This window comes from Drosophila subobscura, chromosome E (genome assembly GCF_008121235.1).
Source record: "Drosophila subobscura isolate 14011-0131.10 chromosome E, UCBerk_Dsub_1.0, whole genome shotgun sequence".
In the NCBI taxonomy this organism is placed as follows: domain Eukaryota; kingdom Metazoa; phylum Arthropoda; class Insecta; order Diptera; family Drosophilidae; genus Drosophila; species Drosophila subobscura.
The window spans coordinates 20,060,920-20,084,378 of NC_048531.1; the positions used below are offsets into that span (position 1 = coordinate 20,060,920).

The 23,459-nt window shown below is 43.9% G+C and overlaps 1 protein-coding gene across 3 annotated transcripts; it reads left to right on the forward strand.

Annotated features, from left to right (window-relative positions):
• Positions 1-341: 341 nt before the first annotated feature.
• LOC117892648 (protein unzipped) lies at positions 342-22,106 on the forward strand. Of its 3 annotated transcripts, none has more exons than XM_034799005.1 (5): positions 342-523; positions 997-1,068; positions 19,585-20,375; positions 20,450-20,799; positions 20,855-22,106. In XM_034799005.1, exons 3-5 carry the CDS (start codon positions 19,622-19,624, stop codon positions 21,257-21,259), a joined length of 1,509 nt encoding a protein of 502 aa, XP_034654896.1. In that variant the 5' UTR covers positions 342-523; positions 997-1,068; positions 19,585-19,621; the 3' UTR covers positions 21,260-22,106. The 3 variants fall into 3 exon arrangements, with proteins under 3 accessions (XP_034654896.1, XP_034654894.1, XP_034654895.1); XM_034799003.1 differs by having other exon boundaries at positions 342-506; positions 997-1,070; positions 19,601-20,375; XM_034799004.1 differs by having other exon boundaries at positions 342-506.
• Positions 22,107-23,459: the final 1,353 nt, after the last annotated feature.

Consider the following 23,459-nt stretch of genomic DNA (forward strand, 5'->3'; position numbering starts at 1 on the left):
TCCCCGAAAGAGACTCCTCTGTGGTGAAGACGTCACCTTGTAAGTAAAGTCATCTTGCTTATGTGACTGATTTGATCAATAATCCAATGAAGGGGGCCTTTAAAATTAGTTGGATTGTAGAAAATTAATTCATCAATCGAGTAAAATTATCTGATGTGTTGTAAAAGTCCTAACTAGCTGGTAAAATAAGACAGAAGAAGAAAATCGAGGAAAGTAATTCAAGATTTACGGTATATTCACTGTATATTTTAAAATGATAAGGTATATTTTGGTATAATTCTAAGGGTTAGGCAGGTATATTTGATCGGTACATTCGCGGTCACACTGGTAAAAAAAACGCGAAGTTAGTGGTTGGTGCTGCGCTCGTCGTCGCGATAACGAAATTTGAACAAAAAACTCGCCAAAAGTTGTATCCCTACGCTTAAAGTTGTCCTTGCGTGTTTTTATTGAACTTTCACAGTTCATTTTCAATCAAATAAACAAATTAATGAGCCGCGTGCTATACAGTAGGTTCACATTGACGGTAACATTAATGGTGGATAGGATATTTCGGGAGTGCGTAGTTTCCCTAAACGTCCAATTAAATTGCAAAAATCGTTGCGGCTTAGCATTCCATTTAATATGGTTTTTGCACGGTGACTTTAGCAAAACTTTGGCAATCAGAAAACGGTGTTGCAGCCCGACTAAAATGCTGTGAGAGTGGCCGTGGATGCATCCTTGACAATGACGTCATTCGCTCGCTGACCAGTTCGCAGAACGCGTGTGTGAGTGTGTGGTGTGTGTGCATGTGTTTTGTTAGATCAAAACGAAGAGGAGACCGTTGAACGAACTAAGGGCATGAATCGGCTGCTGCAGCACCGTTAGTTCCATATTTTCTGGCGCCACCATGTGTTAGAGCTGGGAGTGATTATTCCTTCCTACGTTCGGGATTTCTTTTGTTGTCGATTTTGCATTCTGTGTTATACCTTCCCTTTATGTGATTTTTTTTAATTCTAGCATTTTGCAAGATTGAAAGTAACGGGCAAATCGAGTTCGAATTAACGGTGTACACAGGAAATTTGTTTTCGGGTAAGTACTGAATTACCCCGTCTGATATTTGAACTGGGTCAAAAAGCAACAAGGTGGCTGTTCCTCTTATTACTGTTACATGCTCAGATATTTCTATATTCCTATTGTTCATGGCCTCATTTCTATGAAAAGGGAGGCTGCTATTATCTGCTTCAAATGCCATGTAATACATAATACAATACATATGTATGTACATATGAATGTATGTACATATATATGTATGCAACGCTTTTAACCCTAGTGTTACGGGGGTGGGATAATGAATTTTTAATGTGTGCTAAGAACCGCAGGCCAGCAGCGTCTGGCAGGAATGGCTGGTGCTGGCGCCAGTAAAAAAGTAAAACTCACATAAATTAAACTTCAACATCTTCAAAGGAGCCAGGCATTGGGATAGTACGGGTAGTATTCCGAGTGTGCAAACTTCAGTTCCCGTCTGCAGAGCGCTCCTTCCATTTCATGCAGATACAGCACCAAATAGTTGTGGGTTTTTATTTGGGGAGGCTGTAAATAATGAAACGGCAGACAAGCAGCAGACTGAACATCAGCGACAACAACACGAAGTTTTGCTTCCATCAGGCTAGTCCTGTGCGGTGCCCCAAAGGAATACAGGGCAACCGAATCAAAGGCTTTTATTGCGCCATCGAATAGCCAGAGAACTGTTGCCTCGAGTGTATGTGGGTGCTTGGGCTGGCGAAGAATTGTTATTGGGCCAGGAGGAGGCCGGAAACCCGGGCACAGACAATATTCCTGCTCCCGTTGTCTCGTGACAGGGCACGTTCGACCTAATAAGCATGTGGAGGGGGTTCCGACGGTTGCCCTGTACGGATGGCACTTATGACTATGACTACGATTCCGAACCCAGAGCCAGCGAGAGCTTCCGTGTGACTATCCTCAAGCTGGGGAAAGGGGGCTGAATTGATTTTCAAAGATAATCAAGTTGAATGGACTGCAAATTTGGTTAAGTTTCTGCCACCTCTGCGGGTATGAAACTGTTGGGAAATCGCTTTTTCTGACGCTGACAAACTGACGTTTTCTTCAGATATTTGACTTAAGAGAGAATAGAATTTAACTGTTAATAGATAAGTACTAAAGTTACCTTCCCTTGCTTCTTCCCTTGCTACCTAAGCTCCTGGCAGGGAACCGGCGACATCGCCAAAGTAACAGGGAAGTCAGCCGCTAGACTATTGCCGTCCGTGTCTCTCGCGGTGCTGTGCGCTTTCGAACCTGTTTTATTTATTTTATTTGCCTAGCGATTACTCTTACCCTCACTCCATTTGCCGTTTCTTGTCATTCAATGTTACAACTCCAGTGCTCTTTTATCACATATTTTCTTATTTTTTTAAGAAAAGTTTATGGTGTTTGATGATATATTGTTCGTGTTTCTTGAAAACTAAGTTTTTTGGTCTGATTCCTGGTCTGATGTACAAAAGTATTTACATATGGTTTTTCCCACCTCATCAACACAATCATTTCAATGACACAATTATCGTTGCGATTGGGAACTGAATTGGGGACGTCTGGGATACATTTATTCAAAATTGTATTTCATTTGAGGTCGGAATTGCGAATATGGTACATATGCATATGTTTTTGCAGGGAATTTCTTCAGACTGTATGTACATACATATATTCCATATACATACATACATATGTCGCCAAGTGAGCCCCTTGGAAGAGCGGGTGGCATTAGAATGGCGCCAAGTTGCTGTTAGCTTGGCTATCGCTTTCTCCTTGTCAGCGCCAAAAGTGGGAGAAACTAGCGGGCTATTTGTGGCACGCAAACAGCTGGGACAGAGACAAAGGACACTCGCACGAACAACAAACAAATGCTCACGGAGCAGGAGCAGGACGAACGCGGAGAAAGGCAGTTGTCTGCGGAGGAAAGGGATCATAAAATATAGGCAGAGCGTGAATGAAGAACACATACAACTGAACAAAATTCCGAAGTTAATTCGGTTTGATATCGCTGCTCATACAAGGTCTGTCCCGAATCCTTATGAAGGCCGTAGGATGCGCGATGAGTCATCCTCTGGCACGCATAACATCTATTCCGTTGTCAGTTCTTTATGGCCCCAGAAAGGAGTCCGGCCATCGTAACATCGTAAACTTCCCATTGTGCGCTGTTCGTTGATTATGAAATTTTATTCGCTGCTCAATTAACTCTTGTCAAGCACGCGATGGCCCACATAGCCCGCCCGCCAGTCGCGTTTTGGGAGATGTATCCAAACAGTCCGATTTCAGATTGCGGTAGGTTGGTTTTCCATCTGGCCTCTAAATGGCGACGATTTTCGTCCGCTTTGACACCTGGTCTGCCTTCTCCCCATCCGAAATGTGCAATTGAAGACCTTCAAGTGGGTGGAACGCACTACCGAAAATAAAATCGAAGTGGGCTCCAGTTGGACGGACATGCCCGGCATTTGCGGTCATGCACTCCATTGTCAAAGGTCAATTTTGTTGGCTTTGTTAAGTTTCGCGTTGGTTTTTCTAGGTCTTTTCTAGGAAAATAGAAAATGAAGGGAGGATTTAAAAATATCCCTTATAGAGATCCTTTTCGTTTCGCCTCCTTAAATTCGAACGAGCTTTACAATATTCAGTATGTTGCCTATTTTGCCTGCACCTCGCATATAACCTCCCATAATGACGTACGCCTTCCCCTCTTCCACTCTGTCGGAATAAATTAGGTTTAATTGAAATTTTTGCACAAACATTTACTCTCATGGGCCGTCGATCCCATGCCTTTGAGCAGGGGGCTTGTGATGTCATCGAATCGAAGATGTAGTATAATGACAGAGGCAGTGTGTGAGGGACCTTGCGTCGCTCTGATCGTGACTCACTCATTGATTGCTGTGACTTGCACACACGGGTATGTAAAGTGGGCTGACTTTGCCCCCTTTTATGGCGTTGCTCTTGAGCTGTGGCATATTGATTGAATTAGATTGACGGTTATTGAAGGATGATTGGATAGGCAGGAATATATCCGAATTCTGTAATTATTTGGTAATCTCCCCAATCTGTCCTAAGATTTTTGGTATGGAAGCACAACGGAAACAACTTAAATCCTTCAAAGTCTTTATTTCAGAATGATGGGGAACAGGGTCGGTTAATCAGGGCTAATTTCTGAATTTCTAACGCTACCATTGAGATGATCCAACTCGATGTCAGGACTGGGACCAGACCCAGACAAACTAGAGCGAGCGGCAGACAAACAGCACGTGATTTCAACAGAATAATTGAATTCCGTGAATGAATCACGTTTTATGGCATTTGTACTATATGCTGAGGAGGAGGCCTCTCTCACCTCTGCCACTGGCAATCCTGCTCCTGCCTTGCATTGGAACGGGACGGGCGTGTTCTTCTTCTACAGAGATTTAGCTTTAGGTAAGGATGGGGATGACGATGACGCGTCGAGACAAGTTTGCAAAAAAAAGCAGAGAAAATATAAGAGATATGAGAGGAGATGCCTGCAAGCCAACTAATGGCAGCTGCTTCTCCTGGTGGCATTGTCCTCTGACGCTGTCCTTGCATAGAGAGAGTGAGATAGAGAGAGATAGAGATAGAGAGGGGTGGCTTGGCTCAATTCTGTATGTTGCAGTGCGGTGCGGTGTCTGTCCCCGCTTACAGCATTTACACGTCCTCGTCCTGCGTCCTTCTGTATGTACGTCCGTCCGTCCTTCGTTTGTTGCCACTCACAGAAATGTTGGCTTCTCTTTTTCGGTCTGCAAGCAGGAGCGGCTGGAGCTGATGATGTGCGCATATCAAATCCCGTAGACAGGGTTGGTACTGGCATTCGCTTATTTCGTTATTTATTTTCTATTTTGTTCTCTATTACGCCTCTGTCCTCTGCCCTTTGCTGCTCACTCTGTTTCTGCTGGCTCTCTGCCCCTCTGTTGTGTTCGCCCGTTCGTCGCTGTTTTGTTTTGTGCTCGTGACTTACAACGTTGCGCTGAGGTCTTTGCTGCCACAATGGCGGTCAAAATATTGGAAGCCTGCGTCAAAGCCTAAGGCGTTAGGCTGTTATCGTGGCATTATCCGCATCCGTCTTCCTTTGGCTTAATAAAATTTGTATCTGCATTTCCGGCATTGGGAAAGTGGATTATTTGCCAAGCGGCCAAGCGGGCCAAAAGTAAAATTATTCGTATGACTACCAATGCCCGAATGCTGCATCCAGCACTAGCAACAACCGCAATAAAGCTCCGCAGTCGTCATTTGTCATGACACGTCCCCATCGCGTTTTCCGTTCCGTTCCGTTCCGGATACTTATCCAGATTCCTTTGTCGGTGTTAGCGCACCGGTTGGTCTCCCGCTGAGCGGCGCTCGCAGCTCTGTAAATAAACAAACGAAAGAAAATGAGAAGAGTAGAAATGGGCTCATAAAATAAAAATTAATTTCCACACACTTTCCGAAATTGTTATTTGCCGGGAAGTTTCTCAGCACAGTTCTGGGGTCCCATCTCCTGCAATTCTCCGCTCTCTGCCTGCTTTTGCCCTGCGGTGCTGGTGACCAGTAACCGAGAAACCACCCCGCAAATAAATGTCCCGTTTCCAATGCATTTATGTATATCCATCCCCTTTGTCAGTGGTTTTTGGATCCTTTGCATTTGATATGTTACTGCTGAAATTGCCTTCATTGTTGTTGGACTCATTGGCTGCGCATCGTGGGCGGCTTACCCACCTCCCAGCCCTCCTGCCACCACCTTGGGTTTTAATCCCAGGTCGCATGGGTTGCACGGGTCGTACAGCTTGCATTCTGGCCATTAACGCACTCGACACTCTCAAACTTTTTCCAGTGTGGTGAGGAGCCCTTTGTTGAAGTGCTTTGCGTGCCTTTAAAATTGTTTTTGCTGCTGTCTCTCTAGAGCGTAAACAATTATGCTTTCGAAAGACTTTAACTACCATGTTCCGGAGGGGGTGTGATCAGAAAATCCCGAAGTTTCCTATTCAACCTTTGATGAAAAGCTTAAGATCCCGAACAGCAATCCAATTTCTCAACGTATAAACCCTTTTGCTCCCCTCTTTATGGCGCTTTCAACTCTAGTCCCTTACATTGTCTTTTCCAGAATTGGAAGGGCCAACGGTTTTACCCAGATGAGAAACTGCTCACTTTCTTTTAGGGGTAAATCATGAGAGCACGGCAGTGGGGAGCAGTAAAATAGGGAGCCGGCTAAATCTTACGCTAAATTTAAAAAATACAAAGGAGCAGAACACAAAAAAGACCCCCAGTCCTCCAGTCAATATGTGTGCACAGATGTGCCAGACTCAATCTCAGACTCCATCTCCACCTGGAGCAGACGTAAGCTGCACATTGCGGGTCTTAACTCACCCAGAATCCAGAACAACAACAGCCAAGATGGAGCCCTGAAGCTGTGGCGGGCAAAGAATTCGATATGCCCAGCTCCTGTCACTTCCCCATGCCTTTGTCAAATCATCTTCCAGGCTCAGTTTCCAGTCAATGCTGAATTGCATTTTTGCAGAACGGCCGCAGACGGTTGCAGTAGGAATTTATGAAACCTTTGCTGGGCCACGGTACTCCACAGCTCGATTGGATTTCCGTCAGCTGCTGATAAGAGCTGCGTCCGCGAACGGTACCCGAAAGTAGCTCGAACACCCACGCCCCCCACTCATGATCCCACTTGAACACAATCTTCAAAGCAGAAGGAAAAGGAAAGCGAACAGCCCAGAGAAAACAGGGCTCACAATAAGTTCTTAACGACGGGCGAGGAATATGTCCATGGACAATGGAAAATCAATAGACACCGGACCGGCTCTACGCAGTATGAATGGAGTCACCCCTAGGCCTCCCCTCCCGTCTCTCCACGTCCCACCCGCTTGCTTGTGTTGGCGCCATGTCATGTCGGAAAATGTCTCATGTTTCTGCAAATTAAATATATGTACATATGTATGTACATAAATACATACATATGTATGTACGTATGCATTTATGTATGTATATGCAGGTTGCATAACTGCGTTGAAATTGTAAAGTCTTCATTCGTTCCCCGCTCACCCGAAACCAATTTTCCATGCGGGTGCCTTCCAATTGTTGCCCATAAGTGACATGTCCCGAGTCCAGGGCTGCTCCGTTGTCCGCTTCCGTAATGGCCAGGTCTAGGTTTTAGCCTAATGGACTCGGTCACAGCAATTGTGTGTTATTGATTTATGGAGACAGCTGAAGGAATCGTGGGAGACATCTAGTTGGACTGATTAAATTTGGGGTTGGCTGGGAATCAGAAACTGTAAATTAAAATAGAAGTCTGATAGAATTAGTTGCCACAAGAAGATGATGAAGGGAAATCCAAGCCATCAGGCTCAATGCCTGCTTGCTTGCCTGTCTAATTTTCCATTGGCATTATGCATTCCTCATCACAATGCCCAATGTCCAATCTTCTGGCACACAGCCACTCCCTCGCGTCATCATCCATCCCACAATGGGGCTAGATATCAAGTGTTGTGTGCCACATTTCCAAGCGTCTGCTGCGGACATGGACATGGCACTGGAACTACAACAGAGATTGGGTCTACTTGGAGGTGCGGTACTGAAAGTCAGAAGCTGAAGCACAGCGGGGCTCACACTGCAGTCCACACGAGTGAAGCCAGCTTCAAATAAAAAGCCGTTTATCCAAATTTATTTTCTGCTTTCTGTGGGGACTGCAACGTAATAATTAACTTCCACTGCGAACAGTGCGAGACAAAAAAAAATTCAGCATAGCGATAAACATCTGCCTCTCAACGTGGTCGTCATATCTGACATCTGTAATTAGACGAAGGCCCAAAACCAACTAATAGCTTCTTGGTGATGGGTTAGAAATTTTTCATCTTTTCCCTGCCAAGGGCTCCATAGATTTTGTGGGGAACCATCGACTACACCGAAATTAGGGTGCGTCACATATTGCATTCTTTCCTGAATTGCCTGTGGACAGACAATCCCATGGCCACCTGTTCTGCCAATCGGCTTGCAGAGCTGACCTCAAAAGTTATGAACTTTTCACACCTTAAACGGCCGGCACTAGGCGTTCCCAACTAATGGACCAGCCTGAGGCCTAGGCTAGGCCAACAGTTCTTATGGCATTTTACCGTTTACCTATTACATTATAGAATTTTATGGGCTGGCCATTAAAATATCAGTGGTTTAATAAATAATTAGCAAAATGTTTTATGTCCCTGCAATTTTATGGCTAAAGACATTCATTTGTGGATACGGGATGGACGATGGTAGGAGGGGGGAGGGAAGCAAATTAGTTAAATTTTGAACTCTGCTAAGGCCCTCTTGGTCCCTCAAAGTTATCTTCCTGTCGGCCAGATTTCAATTTGGTGCATGTATCGTGCCACTCGAGCACACAATTGCACTCCCGCTCCCACTGTCCCTCTTCCTTACACTGGTGTAAGCCTCAATTTCCTCTTGGCGGCTTCTTTGTTTCAACTGACTTTACGGAATCCCCACGTGCAACGAAGATTACGCTTGTTGACTCTAAGCAGCAAGCGGCAAACTGGTTTCATTTTACCTCTTGGCCATGGAAGCAACACCTTCCACACGGTTGGAAGGCCAAGAAGACAGACGCTGCAATTAGTCTGGCTCAAGTCGTGGCTAACGGTAAAGCACGGTGCCCCTACTATTGCTGCTGCTGCTGCCGCCGCCATAAGATTTCATAACTATCAGATTGATGTGGCCTAATCTGTAATCGCATCAAGCTCGTGTGATTTGGCGTCGATAATGTCGGCTCAAGTGATAGATTACCATGTGCAGCTCTTGCTCTAAGCGCTGGCCACAGTACGACTTTTTACTTGATGGCTGCTCGATTGCAAGATTATTGAAAACGGAAACTGCACTCGAGAGCTGTGGCTGCTCGGATGAGGATTACCCCTTTGATCCAAACGGGTGGGAAATCCATCTTGAATGGCTTTTCAGTGTTTTGGTCTGTTATATATGCACTGAATTCCCATCGATTTCCAGTGTTAACAATATGCTTTGTTGATCAATTGCAGATTAAATAAATGGGCTTTTTGAGTCCGCATAGCCTACTGGCCAGTTGGGAAACATGTTTGCCAGTTCGACACGCTATTCCTGGCACGGGCCGACTTGATATTACTTATGCTTGTGTCTTTTTTATACCATGCCTTTTCGAGGCCTTTGTGTGTTCCTTCCTTTGAATTGGAGTTCCATAACTAACTGTCTGTAAACATGCCGCTGTCCAAATATGGATTATTTCGTTACGATTGCATAGATAGTTGTTGGAATATTAATTGACGACTAAATCACCTGCTCATTCCCACCATTTATGAGTATTCGCCATTTCGGGGCCCCATTGCGGCTCCTTATCTGGAAGAATAGTACGTACCCCCTTCAAGTGAGATCTTGGATTAACAGACTCTTGCTTGCATCACTTGGTGTGTGTCAATTAGACACGACGACAACGATGACGATGACGATGGACTTAAAACAACTTCATTACCACCAATCTTAATTTAAAAATCATCGAGGCTGCTTATAAATTCTGTGAGAAGAGGCGTCTCCGTTCCGGCTGCCTCCTGCAATGCCGCCTGCGCAGTTCCCGCGATGATTGACGATCCTATGCTGACTACGGCGCTGCAACTTAAATAGTCTGAGTTATGGTACAGAGACCACGGTAAACAAGTCGGAGTGCGGTTGGAGACATGCCTGTAATGTAGCTGAGTTCCCAGCGAATGCATCTCTATCAGTCACTGGGATATCTGTATCTGTATCTACATCTGCTTCTGCATTTGCATCCGCCTGCTTCTCTGCGTCTTGTTTGCACGTTGCGCGAGTGTCGCAAAGTTCTGCAAAGCAAATTGTGGGCAATCATTGCCAATTTACAATGCATATGCAAAACGGAGGTTTCCGACTATGGACCCTGCACTTGTCCGATGGAAGAAACTGCATAGACATCAGCAGTGGAGCCCCGACAGTGGCTCCAGCATAGCCATTTGCCAAACAGAGTTGCTTTTAGGCACACTCCCCTGCTTCTATTGCGTGGTCCCCACCACAGTTCACAGGCGAGTACCCACCTTGAACTACAAGCAACGCCTCTGTCCCTGTCTTTGGATATGGCGGTGGTGTGCGGGCTGTTTTTGTTGTTGGGGAACACTTATCCGAGCTGGGAGATCAGTTTGTGCTCCGAGTTGTAGCTCTGGGGTCGTGGTGGTTCGTTCGCTTTTATTTACCTTGTCTGCGCTTCGGCGAGCACTTTCCCCTACATCCCCTCTCCGCCTCGCTCTCTATCCCATGCTTTCGACTTGAGGTTCGCTTATTTATTTTTCATTTTTATTTTATTTTATTTGTTTTGTCGTGTAAAAATGTGTGTTTTGTGCGTTCGCCTTTGACGTTTATTTATTCCTAAATTTGTTTTGAGAGCTCGCCTCCGACGGCCAGAACTTTTATTGCTTTCAATTAATTTGTTTTTTTTTTTTGCTTTTTTGTGCGAAAATAATTTAAATTGGTCAACAAAATTGTCAGGGGGAGGCGGGTCCTGCAATAGGGCTCGGATAAGTGCGAGTGGCCGTGGAGGCCAACCAATCTATAAATTGGCGACGTCTGGTGTGTGCTTTTAATTTCGGTAATCAACTTCTGAATACGAGTAGACATTTTTGTGAGAAGGAATCAATATTAAAGGGATTTCATGGAACGTAAATCATGAAGAAACTTGCCAGAGTCCGAGTCAGTCAGAGGGCTCTCTAGTAGTAGCTCTGACCCACTCAACGGCAATCGAAGTGTTTGATGCTCTTCACTTAGTGGGAGTAGGTTGCGTAACTTCCATTGTGGCGTAGGAAAGGGGGGAACAAGAACGACGCTTATCGCGTTTAACGTCCCATATCACCGCACAACCCACGCAGAACAGAGCAGAACAGAAGCACTTCACTGAAGAAGCAGTTCCAGGCCATTAGGTAGGTGCTCGCCGGCATCTATGGGATGCGTGTCAGTGTTGTCAAACGATGTCATCAGCCATTGCCGATGCCAAACGCGGAGCGTCGGCAATTTCATTTCGTTTAATGTCAAGTGTCTGACACACATTTTTGTCCGTTTCCGCTGACTTCACACTCGTCTACGTACATACATATGTATGTAATCGTATCTGGAATATCATCGCAGATTACGGCAGAGCAGCCTTAATTATAAATGCAGCGACTGCAGCTCTCGGGCAACCTCCTGAGCTCTGGTGGCCCGGTGCCCAGTCTCAATTATATAATTACTCTGACTGACATTCTGTAATTGCAAGCAGTCGCCTACTGCGGCAGGAATTGGGAGTGGAATGCTAATAAGAACCCGTTAGTTGTCCTCTCCAATTTGTTCTGGGGCGTGGTTGGAAGGAATGCCACGAATGCAGTGTAAAAAAGCCACCTGCCATCGCCCATTAATATCATTCATTGCTTGGCATGATGTTCTTACTTCAATTGTTTCCATATCTGTGCTAATCGTGCTCCACTTTGGCGCACGGACTGCTCACATTGCGGATTTTTCATCGTTAAATTTTGAAAGTGGTTGCTTACTAATTGCATGAAAACGTTTGGGGAACAGTTGTCCGCCAGTGTTTCCTCTTCAATTAATTTACCAATCATTTCGTAGTCTTGCAATTGGGGAAGGTCTTGCTCTATCGTTAGTCATTTATAGAAGATTCTTTGGAATCCGATCCCTAAATATAAGCAAAACAATGAACACATTCACATGAACACACAAGGATTAGCCTGACTCAGTTCCGTGTTCTGGGGAATCGAATACTTTTTGTGGACCAAAGTTTTTTCTGGTATTTGTGATTATGACTGTTTAGGAATTTGCGGGGTAGATAGAAACACTTTAATGGCATCTGACCTCATTTGACGGATATGCTCCACAAACCCCGTCCCCGACAGCATGAGCAACAGTGGCCAGAGGCACGCTTTAAACTAGCAGCAGACACGAATTAAATTGCTAGAAATTGAAAGTGACACTGAGAGCATCGCATGAACTCAAATTCTGGCCTGCAACATAGATTCTTCTATTAAAACAAATTGCATGGCGTCCAGAGTCACTCCCTTACCGCCTTTCCGCTTGACTTTACTTATTCCCGAACCTCCCATTCGGCGACCAGTGAGACATACAAATTGAAAATTTTAAGGACTTTAGTAGATTTTTGAGAGGCCAAAGAGGCTAAATCAACACCCCAAATTGCAAACGACACTTGTCTTGCGTCTTCGTCAGCTCAAGACTAAAAGGATCCAATGACAACTGTGGGAAGTGGAGCCCAAGGCCTAGGCCGGAATATTGTATTTGAGTGCTGGGTGTTTGTGCTGAGACACTCCATAGTTTTTAAATTTATGGCGGTAACTAAAGAACTGTCGTTCGGTGCATACTCGGAATGGTTTTGAGAATTGAAGTTGTCAGCTAAGCCTTGAGTCTGAATTGAATATCAATAGAACGCCATGAAAACCAAGTTTACCCACAAGTGGAATTCGTGTCCATCAAGCAGAAATCATCATGACAGTGGAGCGTATGAGCGAATGCCGACGAATATTGACGGCCTGTCAAAAGTCATCTTTGAGAGTTCAGAAAATACTTATACATACTGTAGATAGGCTGTTTCTAACAAGCAATGCGATACAGGCATAAATCGTATTACAAAGATACTACGTAATGAGTGCAGCACGCGATATGGTAGTCGGACAGGTCTGGCTCTTACTGGAGCGCATCGTCCAGGTTTATTCTGGACTAACGTCGCCTCCCGTCTTCCCAGGAGTGCGTAACTTGATACCTCTTCTTCATGATAGCTGTCAATGAGGTGCTAAAGGTAGAGCCCTGGCATTGAAGCACTGTCGCTTCGTCTCCATGCTCCACTGCTCCTCTGCAGCCCGGAGCAAGCTCCACTCTTGGCCACAGCATACAGTTAGACGACGTGTATACCACAACCGCATTTATGATAAAAATGTGTTGCTTCCTCGACAGCTGCCTCCTGCCACCAAATAGCGCTTTTCTCTGGGCGTAATCTGAGAAAGCGTAAATCATTCAGGGAGCCTCAAGATGGTTTGTGGCTGCATAAACTTCCAAACAAGCATACCCCAGATGTAGATAAGGTTTTCAGTCCAACTTAAAACTTGCAATCAGAGACCTGGTACTAATAACCCTGTGTAACAAACTCACATCTAAGTATATCTACATCGTGTTTCGTTGATTTGTATATGCTGTATTAAATCCCATTTAAACAATTCAATATCTTAATTGAAAAATAACCGGCAGCTGTTATAGAGCTCGTTTGTAGATGATGAAAAAAAGTGTACTGGCATTCACGAGGTCAGAGACGCTGGCGTGTAAAGTTTGCCAACGATTTAAAGCTCGAAACAAAATAGAGCTCGCTCACGCAATTAATATTCGTCAGAACTTTATACAACAATGTGGCAGATACAGATACATTGTGTTCCGAAATTAAAATGTTTCGTCTCCGTTTTCGATGTATACTCTTACAATATTATAAACTTCTAATGCTGACAGATGCGTTTCTGATGCCCGATGCCTGCTTATGGTTTACGACTTAAGGCGTTTCGAGCGCATAAAAATGATTTAGGAATTGACTTAAAAAGTATTCGATTACGGAGCTGAGAAACAGTGGCTAGGATGACGACATCGAGATATAAATCTGGAAATTCGATTAACCCAGCTGGAAGTGCGGATTGACTGAGCTTTTTAAGTGAGCACATTAATGAAGGAGTCACCTTGATAATCGTACCCTGGCACTCTGTTCATAATTTATTTTACATAGAGTCATAGCTTTCTGGGGTATTTATTGCTCAAGCTTGTTAAATTTAAATATTTTATGGGAGACCTATGTATGTACATATGTATATGATGGGGCATTATAATTGTAGAGAATCAAACAGTGAAGGGCATCGGGTATGCGCGAGAGCCGAATGTTCGACTCTTCTGTGTATCCAATGCGCGAAAACCAGTTCAAGCTTAGTTTTTCGTGGCTCTCTTGTTTTGGCGGTAACAATTTTGGATTAGCACGTGGCCTCTAGAACGACCCGCAGGACCGGTTTTCTGTTTGTTTTTGCTGCCTGACCGCCCCGCGTTCGATGATGACGTAGCTCGCTGAACTCTCGGAACACATGTGGCCAGCTCTTAAACGGCCCATGACCAATTGGGGGATACTTCGCAATCACAGAGTGGGGTCAATGTTTCCGCGGCGACCGATGAGGGGAGAGCAGTAGTCGAAAGAGTAGAAACCGTTCAGCAGGCCACTGTAGGAGTCTGTATGGAAAATCTCTTATTAAATTATTGAATTCAATTAGTTGTTGTTCAAGAGCTTTGAGTGCTTTTATATATTGCTTGGCTCGTCGCGTCTTTTCGTGCATAATTAAAAAGCAATTATAATGAAATATTGTTAGATGTCAAGTACCAGATGGCACCCTCCCCCAGTTTGGCCTTGTGCAGATTGTTTTACTTGAGTGGCTTCCCAGATGTTCTCCACAGGCTCCTGAACCCCAAAATCTATCTGTAACGTCACCTCTTAATTTCTGTTGCACAATGCTTAAAATGTAATGGAAATATGTGAATCGGAACTCCACCAACACTTAAGCCAGTATAGAATATACCTTACATTAAAAACTGTCAGATGCTCACATTTGTTTGTAATATCTGTTGCAATATGACATCCGGTAGCATGTGACATGTAATCAGCAAAACTCAAGGGAAGTTCTAATAGACCTCTCTAAGTCTCTTGCAGCACAAAACTCTTTCCGTTCTGGGATGCCAATCCACTCTTAAACTTTCCTATTTAGATCTGTGCTGTGTGCACTCACACTTAACTCAAGGTTATATTTTCACTTCGTTTCACATTGTGTGCGTGCCCTTTGCTACTCGCATTTGTGCTTTGGAAAGCTATGGAAATACTTTAACGAAGCTTGGGATATTTGAGTATATTTAAATGAGTATAAATTACGAAATCTACGGAATCAACCCATAAAAAAATTCATTGGGACTATTAATTGACTTGGGAAGCAGCGAAAATTGAAATTGTTGAAATATGTATTGGGCACTACTAATTTTTTAATTAGCTCATTTGTTTGGCTAATTTCGATTTCATTAAACGTTTCATAACGGTCGTAGTTTGCTTGCTGCGTTGACTCTAAGATTTGCATACAAATCAGAAAAACTTGATGAGATTAGCATTAAAAACTTGATATCTTTTAAAAACCAATTGAAAACATGGTTAGGAGCGAGGGAGATCGAATGAAAACCTGCCGTGAAATATGCTTTTCATCATTCAAGTAACAGCGATATTTTTAAATTTGTAGTCCTGGATTATTCACAGAAATATTCCACGCCAGCCTCGCAGGTGGTGGTAATTAATGAAATGCCGCTAACAAACCATTCATAACACCTTCCCAGCTCGTTCTTTTAATGACTTACGGCCCCTTTCTCCCAGCGATCGATTGATCCATTAAATAAATTGACTGTAGTGGAAACGCTTGACAATCAACGTGTGTGTTCGGGCAGGCGACATTTGAGAGGCAAAGAGGTGACAGTGGTGCAGTGTCGGACTCTCGATTGTGACGTGCCCCTTGTGAAGTCTGCAACAAATTGAAAGGGGGCGACCAGGCGACAGTCTGCAGCCACCGTGTCAGTAGCCGGTAAACCTGAGCGGGGCGCCTCCAGACGCTCTAATTGATGCAACATGCAAATAGGCAGCCGGCGATATGGGGTTGGGCGCTAGGGGAGTGGGAAAAGAGTATACGCCGGACCATTCGGCCATACGCAATCTGTTGTCCCAGCTGTCCAAACCCTTCAAATGCGAAGTGGGAGTGAGGTCAGTAGAATGGTTAAATTTTCCCAAAAAAGAACATGACTTCTGTGCGATACATGGTGGAAGGTGCAATAAGCGTGCAAACAGCAGATGATATGTACATACATATGTAGTAGTCTTCGCCGGAACACGTGTTCTAGGGTGATGCTTAAGTCTAGTTGCCTTTGCGCTGGAGTTACTTTAATTAAGTTAACAACTGATTCTGTAATGCAGTAGCACCAGCATAGTAATTTTCCTTAAATTTTGTTGCTTTTCTTTGGTTTTAGCTGCACTTGCAGCAAACGTAAGAGCGACCATCTCCTGCCGCAGTGCTTGCATCAGCAGTTGGCCGTGCTTGGCTGCTTAACTGATATGCTTGGCTGGGTTCTGTTTCTGTGGTTCTGTGGGTTCTCCCATGAGCTGCCTTACCGTGCGGGGGAGAGGAGGGGACACTACACTTCCTATCGATGGAGTGCGAAGGAGAGCTGAAACAGACTCTCCTATAGGTATCGGTTTTTGTAAAAGTATAATCCAGTAAGCGATGCTATCCGGCGATATAAGTGCAATTAAGACATACCCCTGGGGCAGCTGAGCGGTTGTGATTCAGCTTTCTGCCACCTACCTAACTGAGTATTGAAAAGCGTAATTATGACTCGGGCTGGTTATTTGCTCATTGATTGAGAAAATTCAGCAAGCCCAGTAACACGCCATCCAACCCATCAATTAAGTCGTCTGGAAAATGGTAAAAAAAAACCTCTAAATACCAAGACAAACCGAGACCAAGACTGCGGACACACATTTTTCAACAGGCATTCCGCTTACCGGTAGCATTCAAGTTGCAAATACTTTTCAAACTAGAGCGATTGTAAACATAAGCGCTGAGGCCTGTTGTACATAATGTACATATATTATGCAGTTAGTTGGAACTATCTCCGACACATGGTTAATTGCTTAATCGTTCTGAATCGAAATGATTGTTTGATTGTAAGCAGTTACCCAATCAAGAGAGAGCTCCACGTACATATAGCATAGCTGCGATGAGCAGCCTTAGGCTACGCCTAGGAATACGTTTGACCCCATCCATCGCGGGTCAATTAAATTCTTCTGATTGATGCTCTTTATCCTAGGATGCTCTTTGTGAAGACAATGCAATTGATTTTGACCAATGCACCCAACACAATTACTCTCTAATTCAGTAAATTAACAAATTTATATTGAAACCAGTGATTTATTGCATGGATTCAAGGGTAAAAGAAAACGTTTACTATTTCTTTTCAGTGGGAAATGGTATTTGAATTTCACAGCTAACATTTTCCCAACCGCAAACCTCAACGAGTTGAGCTTTTATTTCACTTATTTTGGCGGCAGTCCCATTTCTATTTAAATGGTATTCGTGGCAGCACTACGTTTGGACATGCCAGGGGAAAACTTTTCAGCCATTAAGCATTTTAATGGGTTTCTAATAGGCAATCGCAAGTGCACTGAACTCTGGCACCAGCTTGGTAGTGAGAAATCAAGTGTTGAAACGACCATAGGCGGTGAGCTGGACGCTGGATCATTGTATTGTAAAAGTCATAAAGCACGATGCCAAATTGGTTTGATTGAAGAGCGGGTCGGGCCCCCATAATGAGAATGAGAATGGGAATAAGAATGTATATTGAGCAGCAACAGCAACGACAGCAATGGCGACGACTTCAACGATAATTCAAAACGAACTAGCAGCTGAAACAATGGTGTGTCAACCACATACATATGTACATACACATGTACATAAGCAACAGCAACAACTTGTTGCAACTATTGTGGCCATGAGGGTCAGAGTCAAAGTTCAATAAATTCCAATTAAATTGCCGCAGTCTCTCCCTCCCTTGCCTTCCGCCTCTCCATACCGTTTCTCGAGTAGCACCCGCAGACCTGTACCGTCCTTTCACCATGCCCCATCCCGTTGCCGAAAATCTACGAGCTAAATAAGCCAACCTTCAGTAAAAACTCAAACTCCAAAAGCAACAGACAAATTTGCAGGGCATTGGATTTAATAAAAGGCCACGTGAACTTTCACCAACTTCGGCTCCGACTTTGGCGGTGCCAGTAGCAGGGGCTCCTATCTCTCAGCTCTCAGTTACCCAGCTCCCGCCTGAAGCGAGACACTGATCCGCAGTCCGATTTCCGCACTGAAACTGCAACGTTGCTCAATTGAATTATTAAGGCACGGCGGAGAGCGAAGGGCGGTCAGGGGCGGGTACACGCTCCTTCATTGTGCAACTACGCCTGTGAACAACTTAAATAAATTATTTGTTCCTTTGCCTCCGCTTAATTTGCCGGGTCGGGTATTCGCTTTGGCTATTTTTAGCATATTTATTGCATGCTCAGAAAACAGGCCAACAATGCGGTCGCCATCACAGTCGGTCCCCAGAGGTCAATTTAAGTTTCAATCTTCAAGTTCGGTGCGGCTTTTATGATAGCTGCTTCCGGTGATGCGACTTCGAGCATTCTTCGCCAAGTGCGTCAAGTGCGGTTGTGCTCGGCTCAATATATAGTGAAGTGCTTTGAAAGGTTATGATGGGGTGGGGTGGGGAATCGCAAATTCCTCTGCTAGTGCTAGAGAAATAAAAACATCGAAATAGGGATATAATAGATAATAAAATAATACTGACACAAAGTGTGGGGGGTATAATGCCTCGGTGTCAATGTACGAAGCTCCGCCCATCACTCAGAACAGGTTGCAAACGCAAGCTATTCAACCGTTGCCGATCCTTCCAGCGGCCGGTTCATACATTATTCAATTTCGACTCTTGTCACTTGAACTCTTGACACTCGAAAGTTGCTTGGAATGCCTGTGACTGGCTCTCGCAACACTATCACAATTTCACAAGCACATCATTTGTCAGGGAAAACAAATGAGGTTGCATGTAACCTTATCATCTAACATCCGTAGCAGACAGTCCACTGCTCTAGGAGCGTGGGAGATGCAGGTGGAGTTGCAAAGTGTACCAGACACCTAGGGTCGAACGCTTGATGTTACACTAAAAGTTGACCGTGGCAGACAAGACAAATGCAATGGCTAGCAAGACGGAGACAAACTGTAGTCCTGTTATGCCCTTTGTGTCCCTTTGTCTCGTGAGTCCTGCATGTCCATGTCCGGCACACAATGGCTGCTAATGAATAAACATGGCGTCCATTCACTTCCGCTGCAGTCTCCTTTCCTTCTCACAGCAGTGGAATAATAAAGTTACATTTACGCCATGTGTCAGGACGAAAGTTGAGAAAACCTGCGACAAATTTATTGAGAGTACTCTCAATGGCAACAACGGGCAGACGTACTACATGCCCCGCCATCCCCATCCCTGGCTGAAGTTGACAAGTCTGTGACGGTGTCGGTGACACTGATGCCTCTAATGACTGCGGGCAGGGGCAAAGGAATGGCCACATGAGGCGAATAAGTTGTTCAGCACAGACACACCCACTTGGCCAAAAAACAACAGATTGCTTATGCCCCCCTTTAAGTTTTCAACAGGCCGCCCTCGTCAGACGTTTGCCCGCTGGGAAAATTGTGTTAAGAAAATTCCAGAGGAGACCATGTGAACTTCCGCCACGTCTGATGGCCACATCCCGGACATTAGGCTGAAGGACATTTGAACAGAGTGTCAGAGTCACTAAGCCAAGTTTTCGATAGGGAGTTCATTCATAGTCAGCTTATTTTCGGAATTAGTAAAGATAAACTAATAATTTCTTGGGTTTCTTTGTTTTATTTCCAGATCTTTTTTACCCCTCCTAACTTGGCCACATACTGGAATGACGAAAGCCAGTGTTCACCAACAACGAAATTCAATAAGCAGAATGGCCTCCAGCAAAAGTGTAACCACCTTTGGCTGCCTTCTGGTCCTAATTCACATTTTGACACCCACTTCTGCCAATGTCCACCCAGTGCTTACGCACAAGAATGCCTCCTCCCTGCTGGGCCAGTTGGTCACCTCGAGCACACTGGTCTGGGAGAGCTACGATCAGAAGGATGCCACTCAGCTCTCGTTTGCAGTCGAGGGCGGAAAGTACATCACGGAGGACGAGCATTATCCGATTTATGTTTGCCGAGTGACAATCGACGGGGTCCACACCTCCGGCCATACTGAGAAGATCCTGCAGGCACACAAGTGTGTGGCGGCCCACTACAAGCATGGAAAGTACGATAACTTTGATGTCCTGATGAACAAGGGACACCTGGGCAAGGTCGGTTGGAAGCACTGGCGCAAGTTTGATGCTGGCGTCCCCGTAGGTGCTATTCGGATTGGTGATGACTCGTTCATTGGCCGCCATCGGGCCACTCATCAACAAAGTTCGGAGGGTATTGCAACCCATTGGGGGGCAGACTTCAACCTGGGTCGCCTAGATCCGCTTGGTCTTGGAAAAATTATGGTCATTGAGAGCGATCGTGAGAAGTACTACGACGAAGGCGAAGTACTAATCGAGACGGAACCGTTCCGCTATGAACTGAGGGACATTAAGTTGGATCGCTTACGCACCGATCTGCGACAGAACCTAACCGAGCTGGGTGAGTAGTTTATTGGATTCCATTTGGGTTGAGGACATCTAAGTTAGCTTAATTTTCCCTTTTCCCAATCGTAGCTACTGGTAAATTGGAGAATCTTGGCGACAAATACAGCACAGTGGAGACAGTGATGACCTACAGCTTCGACTATATTCAGTACTGGGGATCCCATGAAGGTGTGGCGCGTGGATTGCCCACAAAAATATTCGAGAAGGATATCATTATCCCTGCGGAAATCAACTGGGCTTTGAAAACGAGCGAGAAACGATTCGAAAACAAGGCTGTTCATACCAAGCTGTGGCCAGGAACAGCCATCAATGTGACGTTGCGTGGAACCTATGTGACTCTGGAGGCGCCTTACACTGCCAAACTGTTCGCATTTTATTATGGCAGCGAAGATAGCGTTTCGCGGAAGATAAGCGCAGATGCACGTGATCGAAGCCTAGCTCAGAGTCAATTTCTAATCTATGTATATCTTACAGGTTCGCAAAAGCTACTTGAAGGAAGTAAAGCTGGAGTTCAGCCCTGTCTACTGGATTGAAAACGGTACGCTTGTTCCTACAACGACAACGACAACGACATCCACTTCGACCACAACACATGCAACCACCACCAGCACCAACGAACCAACACCGATAAACGAGCCTCCACTGGTACATGTGAAGCATATGGGTGAGAAGCACTCGGGGCCTGATACACTGGAGAAAACATTGCACGATTCGCCGGGGAGCAATGAGGTAAACACGCACGTGGCGCCTGAGAATATGTCCTCCAATCCTGGCAAGGACGTGGCGCTGGCCGGCTTTGGTGTGAACGCAGCGGAATCGATTTCAATTAGAGGATCTGCTTTCTTGACGCTACTCCTCACGCTGTTCTTGAGTCTGTAGATGGAATTGAAATCCGGACTAAGCGTAGCGTTTAATTGTTGTTGTTGTACCTGTTGTACCCGTCTTTGAGAGTGAATGGACAAGAGAAATGAGAAATGAAGAAAATTAAATAAGAGCGAACGATTAAGGGACGAAGCTAGACAGAGAGAGAAATATGCGTATAAGAAAATTCGAAGGGATCGGACAGCTGTTCGCAAATGTGGAAATGGGCAAATGGAAAGCAAAAGTTGATATTTTTATAATTGTCCAAAGGCTTTTCCTTCTCCATGAAAGTGGGTACCAGAAATCCAATTTAAAATTAAAATGTATAACAAGAAACAAAACATTCCTAAACGAAATCCCTCACAAAAAGAAATGAATCAAAAGTTTAGATTGTAGATTACTTGTGTGAAGAATACTTGAAACGTTTTAAGTTGCTTTGCAAAACAGAATGTTTTATGATTTCGAATGGCTTCTCATTTATTTAGTTTGCTAAGCGGTAATCAATAAAAAGTAGGAAAAGTAATGACAAATGAATGGACAACTGTATTAGCGGGAATATTATATTATGCGTTTAATAATACGATGTATGTATAGCCATATACAGCTTAAATGTAAAACCTATGTAAAACATAAGTATATACCTACCGTGTAAGTTAATCACTCCAAATATGTATGTAAATTATTAACTATTTCCTTGAAGCGATCAACTTAAGTATGGTTTGCTCTCTGAACAGCCTTATCATTTAAGTTTATCCGCAAACTACGATCGATTCGGTTCAATTTATACCGATATACATAATCATAATGAGAACGGATTCTATTATTTCAAATTAAAATAAAAAAGCTTGTACATTTCAATAGAATGCAACTGCAATTGGGTTTTTTCTACCTTTAAAGCTAATTTGGTATTCCGATATATTCCTACGAATTCAATCTGTTAAACTTTTTTTCAATCCGCCAATATCAAAACTTGTTAGTTTAGTTAATTTGGAAGTTCGGATGAACGCATGCACAAATTAAACAGTATTTTCCAGATTCATTTGAATAGGTGTAGCTCTTTTGTATGTCATTCGAGTAAGGCGAAAAACCTTTCCGAAACCTTAAACTGCTGAAGCGAAAAAAAACAATATTTTTAACATAATACATATTGCTATTTTTCAAGATTTTCTAAGACCAATTTAATGAAAATGTACAATCAAACAAACACCTCAGTCGGTTTTCTAAATAATACTTAAAAAGATTATAAATTCTCCTATGATATATGCAAGTCACAATCCCATTAGCACTGCCTTTACTGTCCAGTTACAGGCACTTCGAGCAACACCTGTGCATATATGTATGTATATTTATTTTCACTGCGAAACCATTTATGGAGGTGAATGAAAAAAAAAAACCAAAACCATTGATTAGACCCAAAAAATGATACAGAAGCTACAAAGTTCTACCAAGTTCTGAAAACTTGCTGTTCTCAGACTTATTTAAACAGATAATTATCAGCACGTTGACAATGAATTTGTATTTTATTCCGATTTTTGTTTGTACCCCTTGTCAATTTAAAATTAAATAACTTATTAGCATGTTAGAAAGCCATACAGTCTGCTGGGGTCTGTTATAATGCAAAGCACGTTGAGCGGCTGTGATGTTGAATACACAACCCAGCCACCACGATACTTTATTACACATAAATTCATTCGTTCGTTCTGCTCTGCTGGTGCCAGTATCTCTCTATACTAGACACAAGGCCCCTAAAGCGGGTTTCACAAAGAACTAAATTTTGCATTGGAACCCCATGATATTCTTGTTATGTGTGCGATATTTTTAAAGCGTGACCACATGAAGATTACTTGACCGTTGAACGGGTTCCAGATTGCATGCCACGCTAATTGAATTTCTGTTTTGTTTTTCTGTCCTTTGGGGGTGTCAAAGTACAAACAAAAAACGCGTCTACTCTATTCTTAATATGCTTTTTGGATGGCATTCATGAGGATCAGGGTAATGGGCTCGACATTTGTATTGCCAGTTGTTTTGTTATTGATTAACAGAAACAATGTACATGAAATTAATAATTGTTTCAAAACGTCTTCAAGCTTTTTGTTTTATTATTGAATTTGTACTACATTCAACCTAAAACTATTTATAAGGCTTTAGCGCTGCAGAATAAATATTTCATGAACATATTAGGTCGACACGGGGCTGGGGCTAACACAAACGCGAGCCT